The sequence below is a fragment of the Vipera berus genome (assembly GCF_964194415.1).
Source record: "Vipera berus genome assembly, chromosome: 1".
In the NCBI taxonomy this organism is placed as follows: Eukaryota; Metazoa; Chordata; class Lepidosauria; order Squamata; family Viperidae; genus Vipera; species Vipera berus.
The window spans coordinates 153015594-153037597 of NC_138202.1; the positions used below are offsets into that span (position 1 = coordinate 153015594).

A 22004-nucleotide genomic window follows, 5' to 3' on the forward strand; every position below is an offset into this window, starting at 1 on the left:
TCTAATAAATAAAATAATAAATACATAAAACATCAATAAAATAAACCTTGAGTATAAAATCAGTGAAAACAATCTTCTAGGAGGTTGCTAGTATTGTTAGTGAGAAGCTGAGCTGGTCCACCTTTGACACTTGAAAGTCCATTCACACACTGGCTGATTGGCCACATCACCAACTTTCCAGTTGCTTTCCATGGATGGCTTGATGGTCTCATAACACATGCCTCTAAAAATCCTTCAAAGTCTGCCCTAGAAAGCTGCTTTGCCTTGGGATCCAGATGGTGATTCATAAGGGCAGCAGGGGTGGAGTGGGGGAGGACTTGGCCCCAATCCTCAGTTTGCTCCTTTGAAGCAACTGTTTACTTTTAAGCATAATATCTTACTTTAAACAGGGTGTGTCAAGATAATAATTTAATAGCTAAACAGGTCATGTTAACATGTAATGCAGGGGTGCCAAACTGCCGGCCCATGAGCTGGATGCATCATGCCGAAACTGCGCCCACCCCATTACCGGAAATGGAAAAAAAGTCATACGGCGTGACACGTCACATGACGTTGTGAGATTGACACCCCTGATGTAATGTAATCTGGATTATGCAATAATAGGAATGACTCAGCAGGTGTGTGTATCCCTTTAAGAGTCTGAGTATAAAAGGGAAGTTTTTTGCTGGAGTCTTTCTCTCGTCTGTTCCCTGCTGTAATTGCTACGTATTGGAGTTTGCTGTTTCACCACTTGTATGTATTTTGTTTCTAGTGTATATTTGTAGGTAGAGTGTAATATAAACCAACATTTAATTACAAGCCACTGTGTACTGCATTTACTCCTGGGTTACCTCAGCGCAATAAGACTGTGCATGCTCTGACAGGGTGTATTCTTGACGGTATATGTGTAGAGGAAAGGCTGTCATAAGGATAAAGTAGTTGGCAGTGTGTTAAGTGTGCAATTGACCAGTGTTTCTATCACACCTTCTGACTTGCTCTGCCCTCTTTACAGATTGGTCATCGTTTTAAAATATTTTGATGGCTCCCAAACCCATTGCTCCTTCCTAATATTAGCTGTTTGCTGACTCCCATAGCCACAGTCCACATTCTCTTCAAATAATGCATTCTTCCAGCCTGAAGTCACACAAGTGCCCCTCAAAAAGTACAGTTTTACTCAAAAGCTGTAAGAAAATCATTCCTATGTTAAATATTGTAGAAAACAGTAAAAAAAGTCATTATGTTTACCAGGAACGTATAGCACTAGATTAGAATACATTTTTTTACCTTAATTAACTTCAGAATGTGCTTCCCACTTTGTAATTAAATTCTCCATTTAATTCAGTTCAGATTATTCTTGTGGAAGACTATAAGAATGTTACCAGGAAAATAACCACGATATAATCAGTTCTGTAGACTTAGGTTCTGTCCTGTATTGCCACCATTGGTTGAGTCACCAGGATCCCTGGAGACTGACTTAGCATGCCTTCACATGCAGGTGTCTGTTCCTGGGCACATTTGATTCCAGTTTTCTTTCTGTTGCTCTGCAATGTCATTCACCATTGCAGATTGCCTATTTTATAACAAACTAATCACCATCTGCATCTCAGGACTCCTTGGCCTATATGGGAATGGCTGGCCATGGAGAAAGATGGCACGCTGAGCTGGTAGCTCTCCACCTGAACCAGCTATATTAAAATGTTTAGTTGTTGAATTTGGGCGAAAGACTTCACTGGGTGATAAGAAAAATTGGCAGAGATACCCAAGAAAGGAATTTCACAAAGAGGTGAAGGAATAAAGGCACACCTGGTAGATTTAAAGAGAGAGTTGAAGCACTATCCCCCTCTAGTAATGAAGAAGAAACAAAGGAGGAGGGGGAGGATATCCAGGGAGCACAACTGAAAACGTTAAGTATTGCCCTGGGTGAAATCAGGATCTTGAACAAATAAATCAATAATGGATGAAACAATTTGCTCAGCTTGATCTTTGCTCAACTTCGTATTGTGCACCAGCTAGTTCATTAGTGCCATGAGAGTCCTCCCTTTGTCCTTGTTAAATAACTTTTAACAAGATAAACTTATTCTTGCTTCCTTAGGAATTTTATAACTTTTAAAAAAATACAATTGTTTAATTTTTTAACCCACATTCTAACTTTACTGTTTTAATGTTTACTGTAATATACTTTTTTATGTATCAATGTTTTATTGCAGTGTTTCTCAACCTTGGGGACTTTAAGCCGTGTGGACTTCAGTTCCCATAATTCCCCAGCCAGCAATGCTGGCTGGAGAATTCTGGGAGCTGAAGTCCACACGGTTTAAAGTCCCCAAGGTTGAGAAACACTGTTTTATTGTATACTACTCAGAGTTCTTCTTTGAGGGAGATGGTTTGTTTAGAAATAGGAAATATAAACAAACAAACAATTCAAGCAGGAATTCAAATTAGAATAGGATAAATTAACAACTGGACTTTGCAAACACCTTGAAATTATGCCTGACCATATTAAAAAGCAATTCAAAGATATGACTAATCAGATTTCAGCAATTGATCAGACAGTTAGCAAGGCTTAATACGCTGCTATAAAAATAAGAGTGATATTAGGTAAAGGTAAAGGTTCCCCTGCACATGCGTGCTAGTCGTTTCCGACTCTAGGGGCTGGTGCTCATCTCCGTTTCAAAGCTGAAGAGCCTGCGCTTGTCCGAGGACGTCTCTGTGGTCATGTGGCACCAAAGGCGCACGGAACGTATTGTGCACCAGCTAGTTCATTAGTGCCATGAGAGTCCTCCCTTTGTCCTTGTTAAATAACTTTTAACAAGATAAACTTATTCTTGCTTCCTTAGGAATTTTATAACTTTTAAAAAAATACAATTGTTTAATTTTTTAACCCACATTCTAACTTTACTGTTTTAATGTTTACTGTAATATACTTTTTTATGTATCAATGTTTTATTGCAGTGTTTCTCAACCTTGGGGACTTTAAGCCGTGTGGACTTCAGTTCCCATAATTCCCCAGCCAGCAATGCTGGCTGGAGAATTCTGGGAGCTGAAGTCCACACGGTTTAAAGTCCCCAAGGTTGAGAAACACTGTTTTATTGTATACTACTCAGAGTTCTTCTTTGAGGGAGATGGTTTGTTTAGAAATAGGAAATATAAACAAACAAACAATTCAAGCAGGAATTCAAATTAGAATAGGATAAATTAACAACTGGACTTTGCAAACACCTTGAAATTATGCCTGACCATATTAAAAAGCAATTCAAAGATATGACTAATCAGATTTCAGCAATTGATCAGACAGTTAGCAAGGCTTAATACGCTGCTATAAAAATAAGAGTGATATTAGGTAAAGGTAAAGGTTCCCCTGCACATGCCTGCTAGTCGTTTCCGACTCTAGGGGCTGGTGCTCATCTCCGTTTCAAAGCTGAAGAGCCTGCGCTTGTCCGAGGACGTCTCTGTGGTCATGTGGCACCAAAGGCGCACGGAACGCTGTTACCTTCCCACCGTAGTGGTCCCTATTTTTCCTACTTGCATTTTTACGTGCTTTCGAACTGCTAGGTTGGCAGAAGCTGGGACGAATAACAGGCACTCATTCTGTTATGCAGCACTCGGGATTTGACCCGCCAAACTGCCGACCTTCTGATTGACAAGCTCAGCGTCCTAACCCACTGAGCCACCGCGTCCCTTAAGAGTGATATTAGCATAATTTAAAAAAGATTCGATGAACATGGCATTGGACTTGGCTGGTAGAAACAGAAGGAACAATTTAAGGATTAGAGGCATTTGGGAGAATATAGATAAGACTATTAGGTTATCTTATTCCAAAAATTTATGTGCCGGAAGTATAACTTACTGAGAAAGATCTGAAATGTGCCCTTGGAATTTACAGACCAAAGCTCATGAGAATGCAAACTCCACAAGATATTATTATAAGATTTCTTAATCTTGGGTGAGAAATAAAATTTATAAAAGGCTCATGAGCTGGAGAAAATAAAACAGATGGGAAGAAACTATGTATCTTTTCCCGGATGTAAATCTGACTACCTTACAAGGAAGGAGAGATTTCAAACTTTGTACCAAAGAGGTTTATAAAACAAGGAATAAGTTAATTGTCTTTAACTACAGGGAAAGGAGATTACTTCTACACTCTCTCCAAAATGAGTTTTGACAGCCCCATGAATTATTATCAGAAGGTGAACTCGTATACTTGGAAAATGGCTGACTTAACCCTGAGAAAATAAGATACTGTAAATGAACTTGAAAAACATATTAAAGAATTAGACTTTATGATTAAAAAAAGGGAAAGAAAAATGTTAAAGGACAAAATAAGTGTCTGAGAACAGTTAAGGAATATTAGGATGAATATAAAACAGCCTATTTTATACAGTAGATACTTAAAAGGCCTAAGTCTAGCTGGATATGGGGGCAATATGAATTCAGTACTACATAACCTCTCCTTGCCCGCAGTGCTCCATTTTAGGACTCTTCAATCCTCTGTGAGGGTCTTCACATCCAGTCAAGAGGATCAGGGAGGGCAATATTTGCTGGGAGATGTTAGATGGGAATTAGGGCAATGGAATGAAGAAGGGAGGCTTCAGGTGAAAGGGGACGATTAAGTTAAATGGTTTCTCTGAAATCTACTCCAACTTAATCAAACTATCTGCTTGCTGACATGATATCTTTGTAGCTGTTATTGCAATGCCTTATTTAGGGAAGCAAAATGTACACTGGAGAAATATAAAGCAGAAATGACTTAATATAAAATACAGCAGTAACTTTAAATGTTAGGGGAATGGGAAATTTGATTTAAAAGAACTATAATTAGCAAATATATAAATTCCAATAGAAGGGAATATCTGTAATTATATTAAGATCCTTTAACGCATCAATAGTGATGGTGTGGGAAACATACAAATTAGGATTGCTTAAGAAAAGCAATTTAGAAAAGCTTTTTTTTTGCCGAAGTGTTAATGAATACAGAGAGTGGCCATATTAATTAAAGCCAATTTAGAATTGAAAATAGAAAAGATTCAAAAAAATAAGCATGAGGATTTATCTTACTCTCAAGGGAAAATTTGATAATAAAACCTTATTATTAGCCTCCATTTACATCCCAAATCAAAATCAAATGGGTTTTTATAAAAATGTTTGAAAAAATTTGGATAGGAAAATCTAATCTTGGAAGGAGATTTAAATGAGAGGTCCCTGGTGTTGTCTGAGCTTGGCTATTTTCTTGCAGACATTTCATTACCCAGAATAGGTAACATCATCACTGACATGATGATGAAATATCTGCAAGGAAACAACCATGCTCAGAGAGCATCAAAGAGCCTTCATTTCAACCCTAAGCTACAAATATTCTCCTTTAAGGAGAACTTAAAGGTTGATGCCAGAATGCCACGGGCTGTTCTTAAGAATAAAAGATGAGTATTTTAGTATTTAATATTCCAGAAGCTATGGGCATTATAGCACCTCTATGGACATTGATATTTGGGGGGGGGGGTGCGTGGGCACAAATCCTTCATTCAAAGGATATACTTATTATTTTGGTAGGTATCAATCCTGGTCAAGGATAGATTATGTTTATTAATGTATTAATGTAAATTTTGGCTGATTTTGGCTGTTTTTAAAAATTAGTTATTCTTTTTACCTACCTACCTACCTACTTACCCAAGAAGGGTTTTTTTATAGGAGACTGTATAAATACTTGGCATTAAATGCTGGGGAAAACGTATTCTACTTTGCTAATACATTTCAGAGAGCTATTTGGTTGGCTATGGGTGAAATAGAAAGTAGAACTATATGATGCCATTCTGCATAGGCCTTTCTTAAACAGACACAAACTATACTATTGGATTAGACTTTTGTCCTAAAGTGCCCTGATATGTAGTATGCTCTTGAGAAATTCTTAAGTTGAGCATGAAGTTGACAGTTGTGCATAAAAGTGTCATTATGTGACATCTCAGGTCGAAGAATGTGGGGAGAAGGCAGCCTTTTTATGCTCTTCCTCCATGTGGTGATCCCATGAAAGATGTCAATGTAATTAAACGGAAAGCAGGCCCTAGAAGTCACCCAGCGTCTTACCTCTGTGTCAACCCCTGCACATTTGAAAGATTCTGCACATGTGTACCATATTTTCCAGTGTATAAGATGACTGGGCGTATAAGACGACCCCCTACTTTTCCTGTTAAATTATAGGGTTTGGGCTATACTCGCCGTATAAGACTACCCCTCTTCCAACGCACAACAAATAAAAATTAAAAAACATCAGATTTGATTTTAATATGGTAATTTTAATTCAAATGCTTATGACATGCAGGTACTTAGTAGGAAAACTGTCACTTATAAACATAAGGCTGTTTGTCATCAAACATGTAAATATAAAACAGTGCAAGTGGATTAAACTTTTCCTAATTCACTCTAAAGCTTTCCCTGCGCAAATGGGAGATCTGCTCCAGGTTTTCCAGCCAGCCCGCCCAGTTCCTGAGTCAAATGTGTCCTTAGAGCTAAGCAGCTGCTCTGGCTGCTGCATTCCCCACCTGCCTTTCAAGTTGGGATAGACTGCAGCTGCTCTTCAACTTTAGAAGGAAAGACGCCCAGACCCCAGCCTGTTAAAAAATCACAGACTGCAGCTTCTTCTCCAATTGGTCCCACTTTCCCTGCGCAGACGAAATGGGAGATCCGCTCCAGGTTTTCCAGCCAGCCCTGTCCCTAAATTTTCAGCACCCGGCGTATAAGACGACCCCTGACTTTTGAGAAGATTTTCATGGGTTAAAAAGTCATCTTATATGCCGGAAAATACGGTACTTGTCTTCGTGCAATTGGATTTTTGGGTTAATGGATATACAAATAAGACATCTCTTGGTAGACATCCATGCAGAATGCTTGGCCTTGACAATAGTATTCTTCGAATCACATGGTCTCTTTTGTTTCAATAAGATATAAAAGGATGACTGTCACATCATTTTATGGCAAGCTGGCTTCTTCTGAAGACATACATAATTAAGAATTGTGCCTTTTATTCTGAGTACCTGTGCCTTTTTCCCTCAAATAATCAAACACTTGACTAATCCCATCTGCTTTTGACATCTGCGTGCCCTTCTTGTTTCACGCCTGAGTTTTCTTGGAGAAGTGGAATGGCTCAGAAAAAGGCTCATGAGCCATCCAAGGATTTTCAACAAAACTGTTGATGACTCACTCTGGCTATGTCAGAGGGGCTGTGTGACATTGTGTCTTCTAATGAATATGCAAACTCCTTGTGGTTTAATTAATGTTGATTCATTTGTTGCACTAAGAAACTTGCTTTTTAAAGTCTTACCATTTTCTAAAAATATCTAAAACTTAACAGTACAAAATTTCTCTCTCCAGCTTCCTTCTTTGTTATTTCCCTCTTTAATTTTCTTATAGGAGAAAATGTTCTATCTATCCAGCCTATTAATTTGATATAGTCAATAATTGCGCACGCGCGTGCACACACACACACACACACACATACTCTCTCTCTGTCTCACACACACACACATTGCTTCCTCTAAAACAGTGTTTTTCAACCACTGTTCCGCGGCACACTAGTGTGCCGCGAGATGTTGCCTGGTGTGCCGTGGGAAAAATTGAAAAGTAATTATAAAATACTTTCTTTGTGTTTATTTGATTCCTATTCAAGAGAATTACTTTATATATAGTCAATATAGGCACAGAGTTAAATTTTTTAACATTTTCTAATGGTGGAGTGCCTCGTGATTTTTTTCATGAAACAAGTGTGCCTTTGCCCAAAAAAGGTTGAAAAACACTGCTCTAAAAGATGCTATCTCATCATACATTTTGAAAACAAGGTCTCCAATAAACAGCTGCAAAGCAGCAGAGGCAAACCGAGTTTTTGAAGTGAGGTGGAATAGTGATTAATCCTTACCCTACTTGCTTATTTTGTTTTCTTTAAAAAGCCCACTCCCTGTGGCTTTTGTACAACAAGAAAATTACAGTAGGAATGCCAGCAGGTGGAATGAAAATGATGTGTGATGAAAGAGTTAAATTCTACTTGGTGGCTTTTTCTTGGGGCTTAATCCCAGTCTCTTGTTCTTATTTGCATTGTTACTGTTAGTTCCACAGTCAGGAATACCATTGTGAACACCCTCAGATTTATACAGTGAGTAAATAAGATGCCGAATAACTATAAAGGTGAACCTACGGTCCAAGACTGAGCAGCTCACAGAAGCATTGTAAAGGTTTTGTACTCCTTTTGCTAATAGATTTTTTTTTTACCTTAACTTTTTACATTAAAAATCCATTCAGGTCTAAGATGGCTGAGCAAGAAAATTGAGACATGTATACAGTTCAGGTCTTATTTATGAAAAAGCCAGCTACATAGGATTTAGATTTTTACCATATGCAGAATTACTCAGGTAGATTGCAGGTATGGCGGTATCCATGTTTCTGTCTGTATCAAAACATAACCAATACTACAGTCAAAATTCCCATGGCTGTTTGATTCTTTGTAACCTTCAATTGGGCAAAACTGTACACCATGTAGGAATAATTTTTGAATCAACATACTTCAAATGGGCTAATTTAGAGAATGTGTCTGGGATTCATGGCTCCTGTGGGATTGAAAGTTAGCAAAATTGTGGCCTGTTTAGTATTATCGTGCCTAGAAACTTGTAGATTGTGTGGCATAAGGAAGGATGGGAGAGACATATCCCAACCCTCTTTCCTGCCTCCACACCCAATCAGCTAGGGCAAGGCCCGACAGGTGAGCAGCCATTGGCTGCTTTCAAACTAAAGTCTAAATGTGAAATTTAATGACAATGGCCAGTGAGGGAAGAACGAGGGAGCAACATGGATGCCTGCTGGCAAGGTAGGGTTGGCTGTGCAACACCATCAATCGGTAGGTGAGCCCTCTGGAAGAATGAGGGGCAGGGTTGCAGTTTTCAATGTGGTTCTTGGCTCCCTTTGTTCCCCCTCCCCACAACAAAGTGGCTGGCAGATCTGCAGGTCAGCCAAAAAGGCAATGATGGTGATGGCAGAGGCGGCTTCATTGGGGACCCCCTTGAGGTTCATGAGGGGAGGGGAAATGGTGAAAGCCTAAATATATGTGTGAAAAGAGGAAGAACTAGGGAGCAACTGGGATGCCTGCTGGTGAGGTAAGGCTGGCTGGGGAGTGCCATTAACTGTGAGACTTCTTCCTCCCTGGAGGCAGGGAAGTCTTGGGGAGATGCTGGAATAGGATCAAGGGTGCAGTTTTCCTCACAGTCCTCCATTCCCTTTGTTCCCACTTCACTGGGGCTCTCTGAAGAGTGTGAGAGGAGGGGTAACAGCATAGGCCTATATTTTATGTGCAAAAAAAAAGATCCAACAGGTCATATGCTGTCTAGTATACTACTAAAACTCTTATGTATGGCTGATTGTAACCTTCATTTGGACAAAATGGTGTATCATAGGGCAACAGTTTTAAATCAGCGTACCTTAAATGGGCTAACTTACAGAATGTGTCCAAAATCCAGGACCCATGGCTCCAATGAGATTCAAACTTGGTAGAGTTGGGGCTGCCTCAGTGCTGCCACTGATGGGAGCCAAGGTCACATGATCATCATTTCCAATGCTTCCTGCCAGTTTCCTACAAGGAAAGCCAATAGGGAAGCTGGCAGGAAGTTGGAAATTGCTCTTAGTCTCAATGCTTTTTTTCCTGTGGTCATTTGGCTTCTCTGTTTAGGTAACGAAAATCTCTGAAACTGTGATTCAAACAATCAGGTGGTCTAATAATGTACAAAATAAATGATCTTTGAGATATTCTGATTCTATTCTCTAACCTTGGACTCCAAGAAGTGACTCACAAAGTAATATTCTTTTACAAAGATGTCTGTTGACTTTACTTCAGCCGCACAGGCCCCCTAATTAATGTGTGAGCTGCTCAAAGCCTATGGCCCTTGTTCATATAATCTTATTTATTTATTTACAGCATTTATCTAGCTGCCCGTTTTACATTGAACAGGACAATTAAAATGTATATCCTTTCTTGGTTAAATTATTTTCCACAGGATTGTCGTATCTGGAGATGCAAATACTGCATACAAAAATTGACTTTCCATAGTCCGTAGCCTGATTACTCAAATGCTTACATAAATTTGAATAGTTGCATATTGAAGTTAATAGCAAACTTGGTCTGCTTGTTTGCCAATTCTGCTTAAGTTTCATGTTTATAATCATAGTTGTAAATTACCAAAGTACCAAATACCAGCACCAAAACTGATATTATGAGGATATAGAGGTCTGGGCAGACATTCATCCGGCTCAAGCTTGTGGAAACTTTTTTACATTGATCCAAGTTCACTACAAACAAATGTGAATAGAGGCCCCTTGCAAACTTCCCAGTTCAATCCTGGAGGCCAGTGACCAAGCAGACCTGGGTGGTGATTTCAGGGGGTACCTTTCACATATTCCCTTGTTTTTAATCCCTTTAGCTCTCCCTTGGAAATCTGAATAATCAATATTAGGTATTACTTGCAATGAGATTTGCAGCGCAGTGATAAAGTCTCGTATAAGTGATAGATTTGACTGAATGCTTCCACAGAGAATCCATTAGAAATGTGGCTAGTTATTACACAATTGACTCAAAAGATAATTCAATTGCTGTTTTATTTTTCAGATATGATTCTTGATCAACAAGTAGGGTCTGGACAGCTCAGTGAGGATGTTCGCCACAGAGTCCATGAGGCTTTACTCAAACAGCATCACCATCAGAACCAAAAGAAGTTAAGCAATAGGATCCCAATAGTCAGGTCCTTTGCTGACATTGGCAAGAAACAGTCTGAACCTCATTCCATGGACAAAAATGGTAAAGTGTCATGTTAATTAAGTAATGGTTACTGTAGCTTTGATACAATGGATTAGCCAAAATCGGTGATTTATTCCATTTCAAGTCTTCTTGTCCAACATCACTGCAACACTTACATTTTCTCAGGTTCCCTTTCCTTCACTGTGGGAAATTGGAGTTATAAGGGATGGTAGCAAATCTTTGACAATGGCTCTGAAATTATAGAGTAGGACACCTCATGAAAGGAATCAATTTACAGGCAATCAGGAAGGGGAAACGTAAGTTTTTGGCACTGATGTGCAGTAGCTTAATTGGCTTCTTTATTTAACTAGCTGTTTTTATAGAAAGATATATACCTGTATACCTCTTTGATTTTACTGAAAGGGTTTAAATAACATTTAAACATTCCTAAGTGTACTTCCAATGTACATCATTTTTGGTTTGAGATAAAGTGAGAAGAGAGTTATAAAATAAAGAAAAAGCAATCATTTTTATGGGGTTATGTAAGTGTGTCTGTTTTCACTCCATTTCCTAAACAATTATGAGTTGCTAAGATTAAGATGGAAAAGATGATATTTTCAGAACAAGGCAAGCCAATTATCCTGACTTCAGGAGACCTAAGCAATGAATTTTATAAAATCTCTTATGAAAAAGATTTTGCAAATTAGTCATCTTTTGTTTTGAAATAAAAGCTTTAACCAAATCTGCTTTCTCTGAACATATTTCAGGTAAGCAGATTCAGAATTATACCATATATGTCAGGGGTCTTCAAACTTGGCCCTTTTATGACTTGTGGACTTCAACTTGTGAAGTCCACAAGTCATAAAAGGGCCAAGTTTGAAGACCCCTGATATATGTCATGCACTTTTTTTCTAAATTGATGCCCTGCATCTGTGCTAGAATACAATTCCATACTCACCTGCTTATTGACTGCTCCTTGAGAATGATACAAATTCTGGATCAATATATTTGAACAGTATCAATTTATTTTGACTCATTTTGCAATGATTGGTACATATTAGTAAACTAACACTGATGCAATTACATTCTGTTAACATTTAATAAGTTCTATTAACAACAAGGTATTTGAGTTGGTTATATTCGAGTGCAAATTTTAATACAAGTCAAGAGATTATTTTGATGGCTCTAATTACAGATTAAACTGATTAAATTACAGATTACCTAATCTTGCTAGGGTAATGTTATGGTCTATACAGTGCAAACCAGAAGTATATCTTCTGGATCCACTTTGAATATTTTCAAGGAATTCTTACTTTGAACACTTAGCAGTACACTCATCCTTTAAACAGCATCACGTGTGATAAATCTTTTTTAAAGTAACAAGAGTTAGTGATATTAAATCTCTGTCATTGTGTCTTATTACTACTTAGTTAGTTTATTATTACTACTTAGCTGCTTAATTTGAGCACTGTTTTCACCAACTGCATCATCTGTATCTGACCTATATTAATGAAGTCAGTAGATGGAGCCCTTTATGACCAGATGCTGGGTAGGAGAAACTTCTCATAAATTTTCTTGAATTTATTTAAATTGAACCATTGAAGCACAGATTCTTTATTATGGTACTGGAGGCAGCAGAAGCAAATTTAACAAGGGCAAAGATGCAATTTTCCTATATAGAACTATGCATGAATGGATATAGCATTGTGTATTTGTTGAGATCAGTTGTGGGAAGGGGGATTATGTGAGGTAATGAAGACAGTACTACACAAACAAAGCTTTATTTGAGAGACACCTCCCCCCCACCCCCCCAAAAAATCAGTATTTCATGAATATATTTCCTTCCTAGAGAGTTATTTATATGGGATAACCTGTGCTTGCCTACTATTATATATTCCATATTTAGCAAAATTCCTTAACCTTCCATTTATTTTATGGCTGAGCTGACAGTATTTTCTCTGGAAAAGCAGATTTGGGGAATAGGTAACTATTCATATAGGTAACTGTCATCTTTTCTACCACAGATAAAAGAATTCTTGCATTTGTAGAACCAGATCACTAGGTTCCTAATCTAACTTTTTTCATGATATCCCAATTAATAAGGCCATGCATGACTTTTTTTCTAAATGGACTGTATTTTGAGGGAGCCAAACTTTAAATATCACATTTATCAGTAAAATATCACATTTATCAGTAAAATATCACATTTAACAGTTAAGAGCCTTGGTGGAGCAGTGGGCTAATGCCTCCTTAAGTAACACCAGCTGCCTGCAATTAGTGCAGGTTCGAGTCCCACCAGGCTCAAGGTTGACTCAGCCTTCCATCCTTCCAAGGTAGGTAAAATGAGGACCCAGATTGTTGGGGGCAATAAGCTGACTTTGTAATAATGCCGCTTGGGGTGTGTGTGAAAGCCCTAATAAGCAGGCATATACATAGAATGAAGGCTACTGCTAAGCTTGTAAGCCGCCCTGAGTCTTCGGAGAAGGGCGGGATATAAATGGAATTAAAAAAAAATATCCCTACTTGTTTCTTATATGTAGAAAATCATAGGATCAGTTTTTTATTGCAACTTCAGTAGTAACATATTTACATATTTATATTTACATATTTATTTCATACACATTTAAATAATGTCCTATGGAGAGAGTAGGTTTCACATTATTGGCTTTACATTAATTATTGACATTAATGGTGGAAGTGAGGATATTAAAATACAGAACAATTATGACATCTGTGATTAAGGTGACATCCTTAATGTAACATTGTCATTTTCAGTCCTGTCTTCAGTTTCCATGGTACTGGGAGGCTATATGAGATTACAACATGCCACTGATATGTTTAGATGGTGTGGTTCGATAGCTTAGTGATTAAGATGCTGGGCTTGTCAGCTTGAAAGCCGACAGCCTGGATTCAAAACTTGGGTGTCATGCAATGGGAAAAGTGCCCATCTTTGCCTAGCTCAGGGGTCTTCAAACTCGGCCCTTTTATGATTCATGGACTTCAACTCCCAGAATTCCTCATCTAGCGTGCCTGGCTGAGAAATTCTGGGAGTTGAAGTCCATGAGTCATAAAAGGGCCGAGTTTGAAGACCCCTGGCCTAGCTCCTGCCCACCTAACAGTTCGAAAGCATGCAAATGCAAGTAGATAAACAGGTGCCACTTTGATGGGGAGGAAACAGTGCTCTGTGATGTCATGCTGGGAAAAACATCTGCGGAGAGTGCTGGCTCATGGTCTTGAAATGAAGAGGAGCACTGTCCCCTATAGTCAGCAATGACTAGCGGAGTAAAATCCGCAGGGATTCCTTTCCTTTCCTATGTTTAGACTGCCCTACCAGAATTTTCTTCTGCTGTGAGTTCCAATAAAAGTCTTAACGAATTTATGGAATGTTCATAAATGTTCATGCTGCTGGAGGAAAATACCGCACTGGTTGAAATTCCTAGCTTGTATTCCTTACAAATTTAGATGTTCCTGACTTCAAAATTACCACAGCTGAGTTGCTTTATTGTTTTACAGCAGTGCAGCACTTATTTTCTCACTTGTTCCCCTCTGTTCATTCCTTTCAGTTTTACTGTTTCTTTTCATAAAAATGTTATTGTGCTACTATTTTGAAATAAATATTCCATCATTCTTAATCATTTCCACTTCATATCACATCTCCTTCATAGGTTCTTTCACCATAGGCGTTCCTGTTCATAATGGAGCATGATCTAAACCAGAGTTTTTCAAACTATGCTTCATGGAACCCTACAGTTCTGTGAGAACTTGATAGGGGTGTTTGAGAGATTGAGGATAAGGAAAAAAAAATAGTTCACTAGCATATAGCAGGTTTTCTATCACGAGAGGTGTACCTCTTGATAAAGGCTTTTTGAATATATATTTTTTCTAACTAGCAGATTTCACAGCCAGAGAAAGTTTGACAATCTCTTATCTAAACTCTGCTGTTGTGCATGATCATCTCCATGTTCTTTATTTTGCTGTATCTTTATTGTATCTGTCTCTAACAGGCTCATCCCATCTTTGTCCTCCTTCATCTCTAACCTTTGGGTTCTGTAAACTCCTTGAAGGTCCAGAGGTAGTGTACTATCAATCTATCTTGCATGAACATTAGGTCAATTCAGATATTCACTCTTCAAATCAGTTTCTTCTAGCATAATGTATCATCATGATTAATCTAGACCATCACTTTTAAGGTCTTTGGGGCCTTTTTGCAAAAGGTACCAGAGTTTTAATAGCTATTCCACTCTAGCCAGGATAATTTTCTTTTGCAAATAGTTTTAATATTTTTCTAATCTGAAAAGTACAAATTAGAAATGGATTGCGCGCGCGCACACACACACACACACACACACACACACACACTAAAATTGGGAAAAAGTCTGAATGAAAATATAGAATGGATTTGAACAATGTATGTAGTGGTACCTGGGTACTTAACATTATGTGGTTCTAGGAGGCATGATGAGTACCAAACAACTTTTTCCCATTAGAAATAATATAGTGAATCACAAGGCAGCTGACACTGACAAGTTCTAGCTTGTGCGTGAATAGCAAGCAAACAATGAGTACCGGGACAAACTTTTTACATCAAAATGTGTTGAGTACCAAATTTGATGAATTTCAAAGCATTCAAGTACCAAGGTACCACTTAACCTGTGCAGATTTTTTTAAAAAGAATGATTTCTCCCCAATATTGCTGGGAGCATAGTTGAATGAGTGCACCGCATTCAAAATTCTTATATGCTCACCCACAAAACTATAATTCCCACAACCTCCTTGGGAAAATTAATTAATACTGAAGAGTTAAATGCTTCAATCCTAAACACTCATGATATGAATAAGCATTGTACAATTTTGTAAGGAAATACACATCTTATTGCAGTATAGAGATGCCTTCTATCAGTGATCCTGGGAAAATGTATTTATTGCAGTTGCAATAGTCAACTTCCATTTGATTAATATTTTACACATTACTTGATTACCAGTTTCATCCTTTTTGGGACTTATCAGGTACATATGTTATAACTGGGATTAGACTGTATAGGATTCAATCTCCCCCACTTTGCCAGGAATTAAATTCTTAAGCTATTGTATTTTATATAGGGCACTTAGTTTCATGAACTATAATGGCTCTGATTTTCAGGATTTGCAGGATGGGGAATATATGGACAAGCTATGAAGGAATAGTTTTCCTTAGCTGAACTTTCAGAGTAGAGGTACAGAGTTGTTCCCTTATGTAAGAGGTGGGGAATGATGGCCCCTTTATGACTTATGGACTTCAACTCCCAGAATTCCTGAGCCATTCATGCTGGCTCAGGAATTCTGGGAGTTGAAGTCCACAAGTCATAAAGGGGCTATTGTTCCCCACCCCTGCCTTATGTCATGCTTTTTATATTTAATGTTTCATGAAACCACCATCCAGAAGGGGTGACTATTTCAATATTTTATTTTATTTTATTTTATTTTAATCTCACCTTTATTATTTATATAAAGAACTCAGGGCAGCAAGCATATCTAATATTCCTCCCTCTGCATTAAACAACCAATTTACTTTTGTTATTTAAACACAAGTTGAGTCATGAGCTTTAGTAAATTAATAAAGAAATGGCTTTAGCAGACTTTTATAATGTGCTACATATTGCAAATAGATCGAAAGTTTTTATTCAGTTGGCCTTAATCTTAGTAAGTTATGATCAAGAAAATGTATTACTTAGACATGTAGTAACGGGATGTACTTTGGAACATGAAATGTTTTGCATGTAAAATATGATGTATATATGTCAAACTCGCAACGTCACGTGACATCACGAGGCGTATTGGGACTGTTTTGCCATTGCCGGCAATGGGGTGGGTGCAGCTTCTGGATGATGCGTCCAGCCTGCAGGCCAGCAGTTTGACACTCCTGAAGTATATGAATCTTTCATTTAAATATCTCTTCATCTGAGTGCCCCTCTCAAGTAGCACCTGGCAAGTCTTCGAGTAATTTGAAAAAGCTAAGAAGCATTTGCCCTGATTATTATTTGAATGTGAGGCTAGACTAGGAAATCCAGAACTATAGACTGATATTTTGAAAATTATTATTTATCTACTGTTGCCAAGCAAACTGCAACCCCTTCTCTGAGGTCCACTGGTCTCAAGCTAACTCAAGGGAGAATTTACTTTTTAATTCAATTGGCTGTTTTATAACAATTATACAGAAAAGCGTTAGTATTCTGTAATAACAACTTTTTCCAGCAGGTCAGATTGTTTCCCCACAGTCTGTGCCAACCAGCATTGAAGCCAAAAATGACGTCAGCCGAGAAAACAGTACTGTTGACTTTAGTAAGGTAAGACAATAACATGAATCTTTGAATGGTAAGAGTATATAGCTTAGTTCTGGCAATAAAGCACGTTTCATTTCAGTGTAATAAATTATTACTGGCCATTGTCTCATACTACATGCATTTTATGTAAATGAATGGAGGGGGATGCATTTAATCATTTAAGACAAACTATCCTTTTTTAAAAAAAAAGATGGTTCATTTCATTCCAGATCACTGTGAGGACATCATTAAACTTTAGAAGAGATGAAAGCTGTGTTTCAATATCTGAGCTGAAAAATCTTTGAAACGAATGCCTCTGTGAAAAAAAATATCAGTGATATGGTAGCATTTTCAAGCATTTCCCCATCTCTGAAAGTGAAACATGGGAACAATATATTTAAGGCTTAGTTTTATTACTGTAGTAGAGTTCTGATAGACACACTCATCTTTTCACCCTTTCGCTACAGTATTAGGGTATAAAAATTGCTCTCTGTGATGTCAACTGTGAAAGAGCCAGTTAGTTTCTGTCTGGCAGCAAAACCCTGGAAGTCCCTTAATAAAAGCTCTACAGCAGAGGTGTCCAACCTTGGTGACTTCAAGACTTGTGGACTTCAACTCCCAGAATTCCCTAGCCACCCATGCTGGCTGGGGAATTCTGGGAGTTAACATCCACAAGTCTTAAAGTTGCCAAGCTTGGATATTAATAGGCTATCAATCAATAATATAAAGACCCTGCATTGCATACATGAGAACTTGGGTTCAATTTAGCAATTCCTAAGGATATCTGGAAAAGATTTTGCTTGGAATGCAGGACAGCTGTATTTATAGGCTAAGGAAAGAAATCCATAATCTAACTTGCTGGAAAAGAGGTGTTGTCACTAATTAGTGTGACAATACTTAATTTAGGATTTGCAGGACAGAGCTAAAGAACTATAACATTAAGGGAGATGCTGGCATGGTGACAGACTTTGAAGAAAGTTTATTAAATTGTCCCTGAATATACTCACAGCACAGGGGTATCTGCCCCAATCAGCTGGATGAGCCCAAATGGTGAGGTGGTCTCTGAAATTTGATTCACAAAGGAGATGCTTTTGTTGGCCACCTTTTATAGCCTTGCAATCTATCTTTCTCCTTCCATCCCAGAGTTGCTTATGTTAGGTATCAGCAAAGGAAGGTTAGATATTAATGAAGATTAAGTGTCCAGCAGGTACTGGGCCCCCGCTATGACAAAAGAGAGAAATAATTATTTGACTGAGGTTAGAGCAAAAAGTTTTGTTATGTCACAATTTGCAAGAGTAAATAGGAAGAGCTAGCTTGTCTAAGCAACCTCTGTCTTCCAGGTGTTAATTGAAACATGCAAAGCAATAACAGGGCAATAAGCTCCATGTGCTTTTTCCTTTCTGACTTCTGCCCCCTGAAGTTTTTAACCCCTGAAGTTGGCTTTTCTAAAGGAGCAATTAGACCAGCCAGGAAGATGCCCTTCCCCAGATTTCTTATCCCATAACTTACATACTTAGACTGTTTCCGGTAAAGTCTATCCCAAATATTTAGCTACAGCCAAACAATCATTCCTGTGTTTCATTTTCAGACTATTTGTGGAAATAGTCTCCTGTCAAATTAGAAAATTGGGAAAGAATCTTCTGCTGACTTCCTGTTCAAATTTATATTGGTTCTAACATATTCTATGACATTTACCCTTTGGCAATATAAAAACCACTTTTAATCATGTACAAAAATCTGAGATTTGTGATCACATTGTGATATTTCATTGCTCACTGTAAATTGTGACGACCAGCATGGCTGTCCAAAAGAACTGAAAAGGAAAACATGGATTTATTGGGAACACTATATAACCTCTTTGTAGCTAAAAATTGCCTAAGGGGTGTTGGGTCACCAAATCACGGTTGTATTAGGCTTTGGTTGAACAAAACACTAGCCATGGCAGTTGGCCTCAGCTGAACCAAGTCGGGCAGTTGAGGATTAAAGAGGGTATCTTGAACTGAGTTTCTCTTCTAAGGAAATTGATGCCAACAGTGCCTTGACTTGTTGTTGAATGTGACATCCAGTCAGTGTGGCTGAGCCAGTTCTAGTTATGTGCTTGCTCCATCTGGTGCCAGGCAGAATATGAGAAGCAGCCTTTTGAACCAGCTGAAGTCTGTTAATTGTGCGTGCAGGGACTAGGAGACCAGCAAAAAGGGCATAACAGTAGTCTATTTGGGATGAAACAGAGAAATGAAAAAGGACACCTTCATCAGGAAGAGAGAGAGAGAGAGGTGAGGACCCACTCTGTCTATCTTTATATGGTGATTGCAAGCAGCAACTCTTGCTAAATGTTAGTACCAGTTCAATGCTGTGTTTGGTCAGTGCAGCTGGCAGAAGCTCCAGATGTTCTAGATCAGCCTTCCTTGGTCTGGCTCTCCCTGGACCATGCATCTTCCTCCCAGCAGGCAGCATGCTTTTTCCTGAGGAAGATAGGATGTAGTCCAATCTTTATGGAACGTACCAGGTTGGGGAAAGCTACTCTAGATTCATGTATACATTTGAACATTTTAAACATCAGCAATCCTGCCCCCCTTCATTTCATCTGACGATTGTCCTCATAACCTTCCTATATACAGTATAGTACAGTACAAAGATTTTTTTAAGAAATTGAAGATATAAATTTATTTCACACACGCACACATAAATCCAGAAAAGCAAAAATATTTTCTCAGCACAACTATCTTTAATATTACCATAATATTATTCGTAATATAATAGGAACTTCCATTGAATTCAATGAAGCTTACTTATTTACTTACTTACTATCAGGTAAGTTGATACAGGACTACAAGCTAAAATAAACTCACTAAAATCAGACCCAAAGAGGAAATGCCCTGAGAGGCATTGTGTTTATCTGTACTGCCAGCAAAACAGAAGTACTGAAAACTATAGATTGCTTTTCTCAACTTTGCCTGATCCTGGAAGCTAAGTAGGTTCAGGCCTGGGTGATATTTGGATGAGAGCCTATCAGAAAACTCTGTGGTGCTGGGCATCCCATAAGAAGGAGAAGGTAAACAACTTCCATATGGTAGCCAAGAAAACTGCATGTGTGTGTCTGTTAAATCACCAGGAATTGAGGTAAACATTCTTAGCATAAACATGTACCATAAACTGTACAGATTCATATTGCAAAATAGCAAACGGTAATGGCTCTTTTCTTTTCTGAATGCAATTGTCTTAAGTTGATTGGTGATGCATCAGATATGGGCATCAAATTAAAAAAACCCACATTCAGATCTCCACTCAGCTGGTGGAGTATGGCAGCTTACTTGAGCTTATTAGTGAGTATGTAGGCTTTCTGAATCCTGCTTTTTTGAGCTAGCCATAGACTGAGTTCATGCAAGGTGTGTATGAGATTTCAGCAACCTCAGTGATAATTTTCTGTGATGTTGCATGGGAAGGTCAAAGTATTGTGGTACATCTAATAAGGTTTAGTGATATAATAAGATTTGGGTTGATACTTTTTTTTAGTGCATGGAGACTTGTATAAGATTACACAGTGGTGCTCAAGACCCCAAAAGGTTGTCAATCCCTAGCTGAGATAAGATATTTTTAATAGAAGGGAATATATATGCAACTCAGAGTAAACTATGGGATCCTTGGTACTCTCTAAGTTTGGTTGTTCAGGGAAGACTAAACTCAGAGAGCACCAAGGCCTCCGCATGGGATTTTGTTGGAAAAACCACAGTGGCCTAATATACAAAGAATGCTAAACAAAACAAAATACATGTTGTTAGGACTTAACCTTACCCATAAGTGACCAGGATCAGTGTTTCTCTTTCTCAGGCTAACTGATGTAATCTGCTTGTTATGAAAAAAAGATTAGGAATAAGAAGCAATGCTTAGAGTTGCCTCAACATCTTTGGAGGCCAAGAAGTATTGAAAGACAAACAGATTGCTTCCAACAATAAGCAAGTAAACTTATTAACGAATGGATTGCAAGTAGAGTCCTCTGGAATTCAGAAAAAAAATCATGCAGATCTCTGTAAAACAGTTTCTCATGTCATATAGCTCTTTCAATTGGCAGAGCAATTTTTGCAATGGCCAAAGCTTAACTAGTGGGAGATAAGAGGCATTAATTTGCATTCCATGTGCTTTTTCATGCTTCACTCACATTTGTGCTTGAAAAGCCATCTACAGCCCGAGACTTAATAGACTCAAGGTCTCTCTCAAGTCTGCAGGACTACAGGACATGATCATAACTCCAATTCATGGATTGCCAAGATCGATTTCATTTGTTGGCCAATTATTTCTAGATGTGAACAACGTGTTGCAAATTAATTGATTTTTTTTAAATATCAAAATTTGCCAGGGGGCATTGTAGAGTGCATTAGGTGACCTCTACTGTTTCATTGGACAATCTCTTTGATGGCAACAATTGACTAACCCAGTTGGAGTTGTGCTGAATACTTATTTATTTATTTAATTAGTTTTATATACCGCCCTATTCCCGAAGGACTCAGGGCAGTTTACTGGGCAAAGTTTAAAAAACAATATAAAAGTTAAAATAGAAATAGAATTAAAATAAATTAATTACTAGCCCAACAAATTAAAACAAAGTTTAAAACTTAAAACCCCTCAGTCCAGGCCAGATAGATCAAAGAGCCAAGTTTTCAGGTCCCGATGAAACGAACGAAGGTCGGGGTCGGTCCGGAGTTCCACAGGTAAGTCATTCCATAGGGCAGGCGCGCCCACAGAGAATGCCCTCCCTCTGGGGATCACCCGCCGGCACTCCCTGACCGGTGGCACCCTAAGGAGGCCCTCCCTATGGGAGTGCACAGGACGATGGGAAGTTGATGCTGGCAGCAGGTGCTCCCTAAGACAATCCGGGCCCATGCCATTTAGGGCTTTATAGGTCATCACCATCACCTTGAATCTCACCTGGAGGGCAACTGGAAGCCAATGCAGCTCGCAGAGAAGAGGCG

General features: G+C 38.4%; 1 protein-coding gene across 2 annotated transcripts in view; it reads left to right on the top strand.

Moving 5' to 3' along the window:
• The window catches only part of SLC4A10 (solute carrier family 4 member 10), a gene marked incomplete at its 3' end in the record, with an annotated part of 132169 nt that overhangs the window by 54732 nt on the left and 55433 nt on the right, over window positions 1-22004 (top strand). Inside the window, exons 6-8 of one of the 2 annotated variants that reach the window (XM_081315154.1) lie at window positions 10610-10798; window positions 16970-17061; window positions 19212-19310. In XM_081315154.1, the coding sequence (XP_081171280.1) occupies window positions 10610-10798; window positions 16970-17061; window positions 19212-19310 (380 nt within the window). The remainder of the gene's footprint in view (window positions 1-10609; window positions 10799-16969; window positions 17062-19211; window positions 19311-22004) is intronic. The other variant, XM_081315155.1, reaches the window with a different exon arrangement.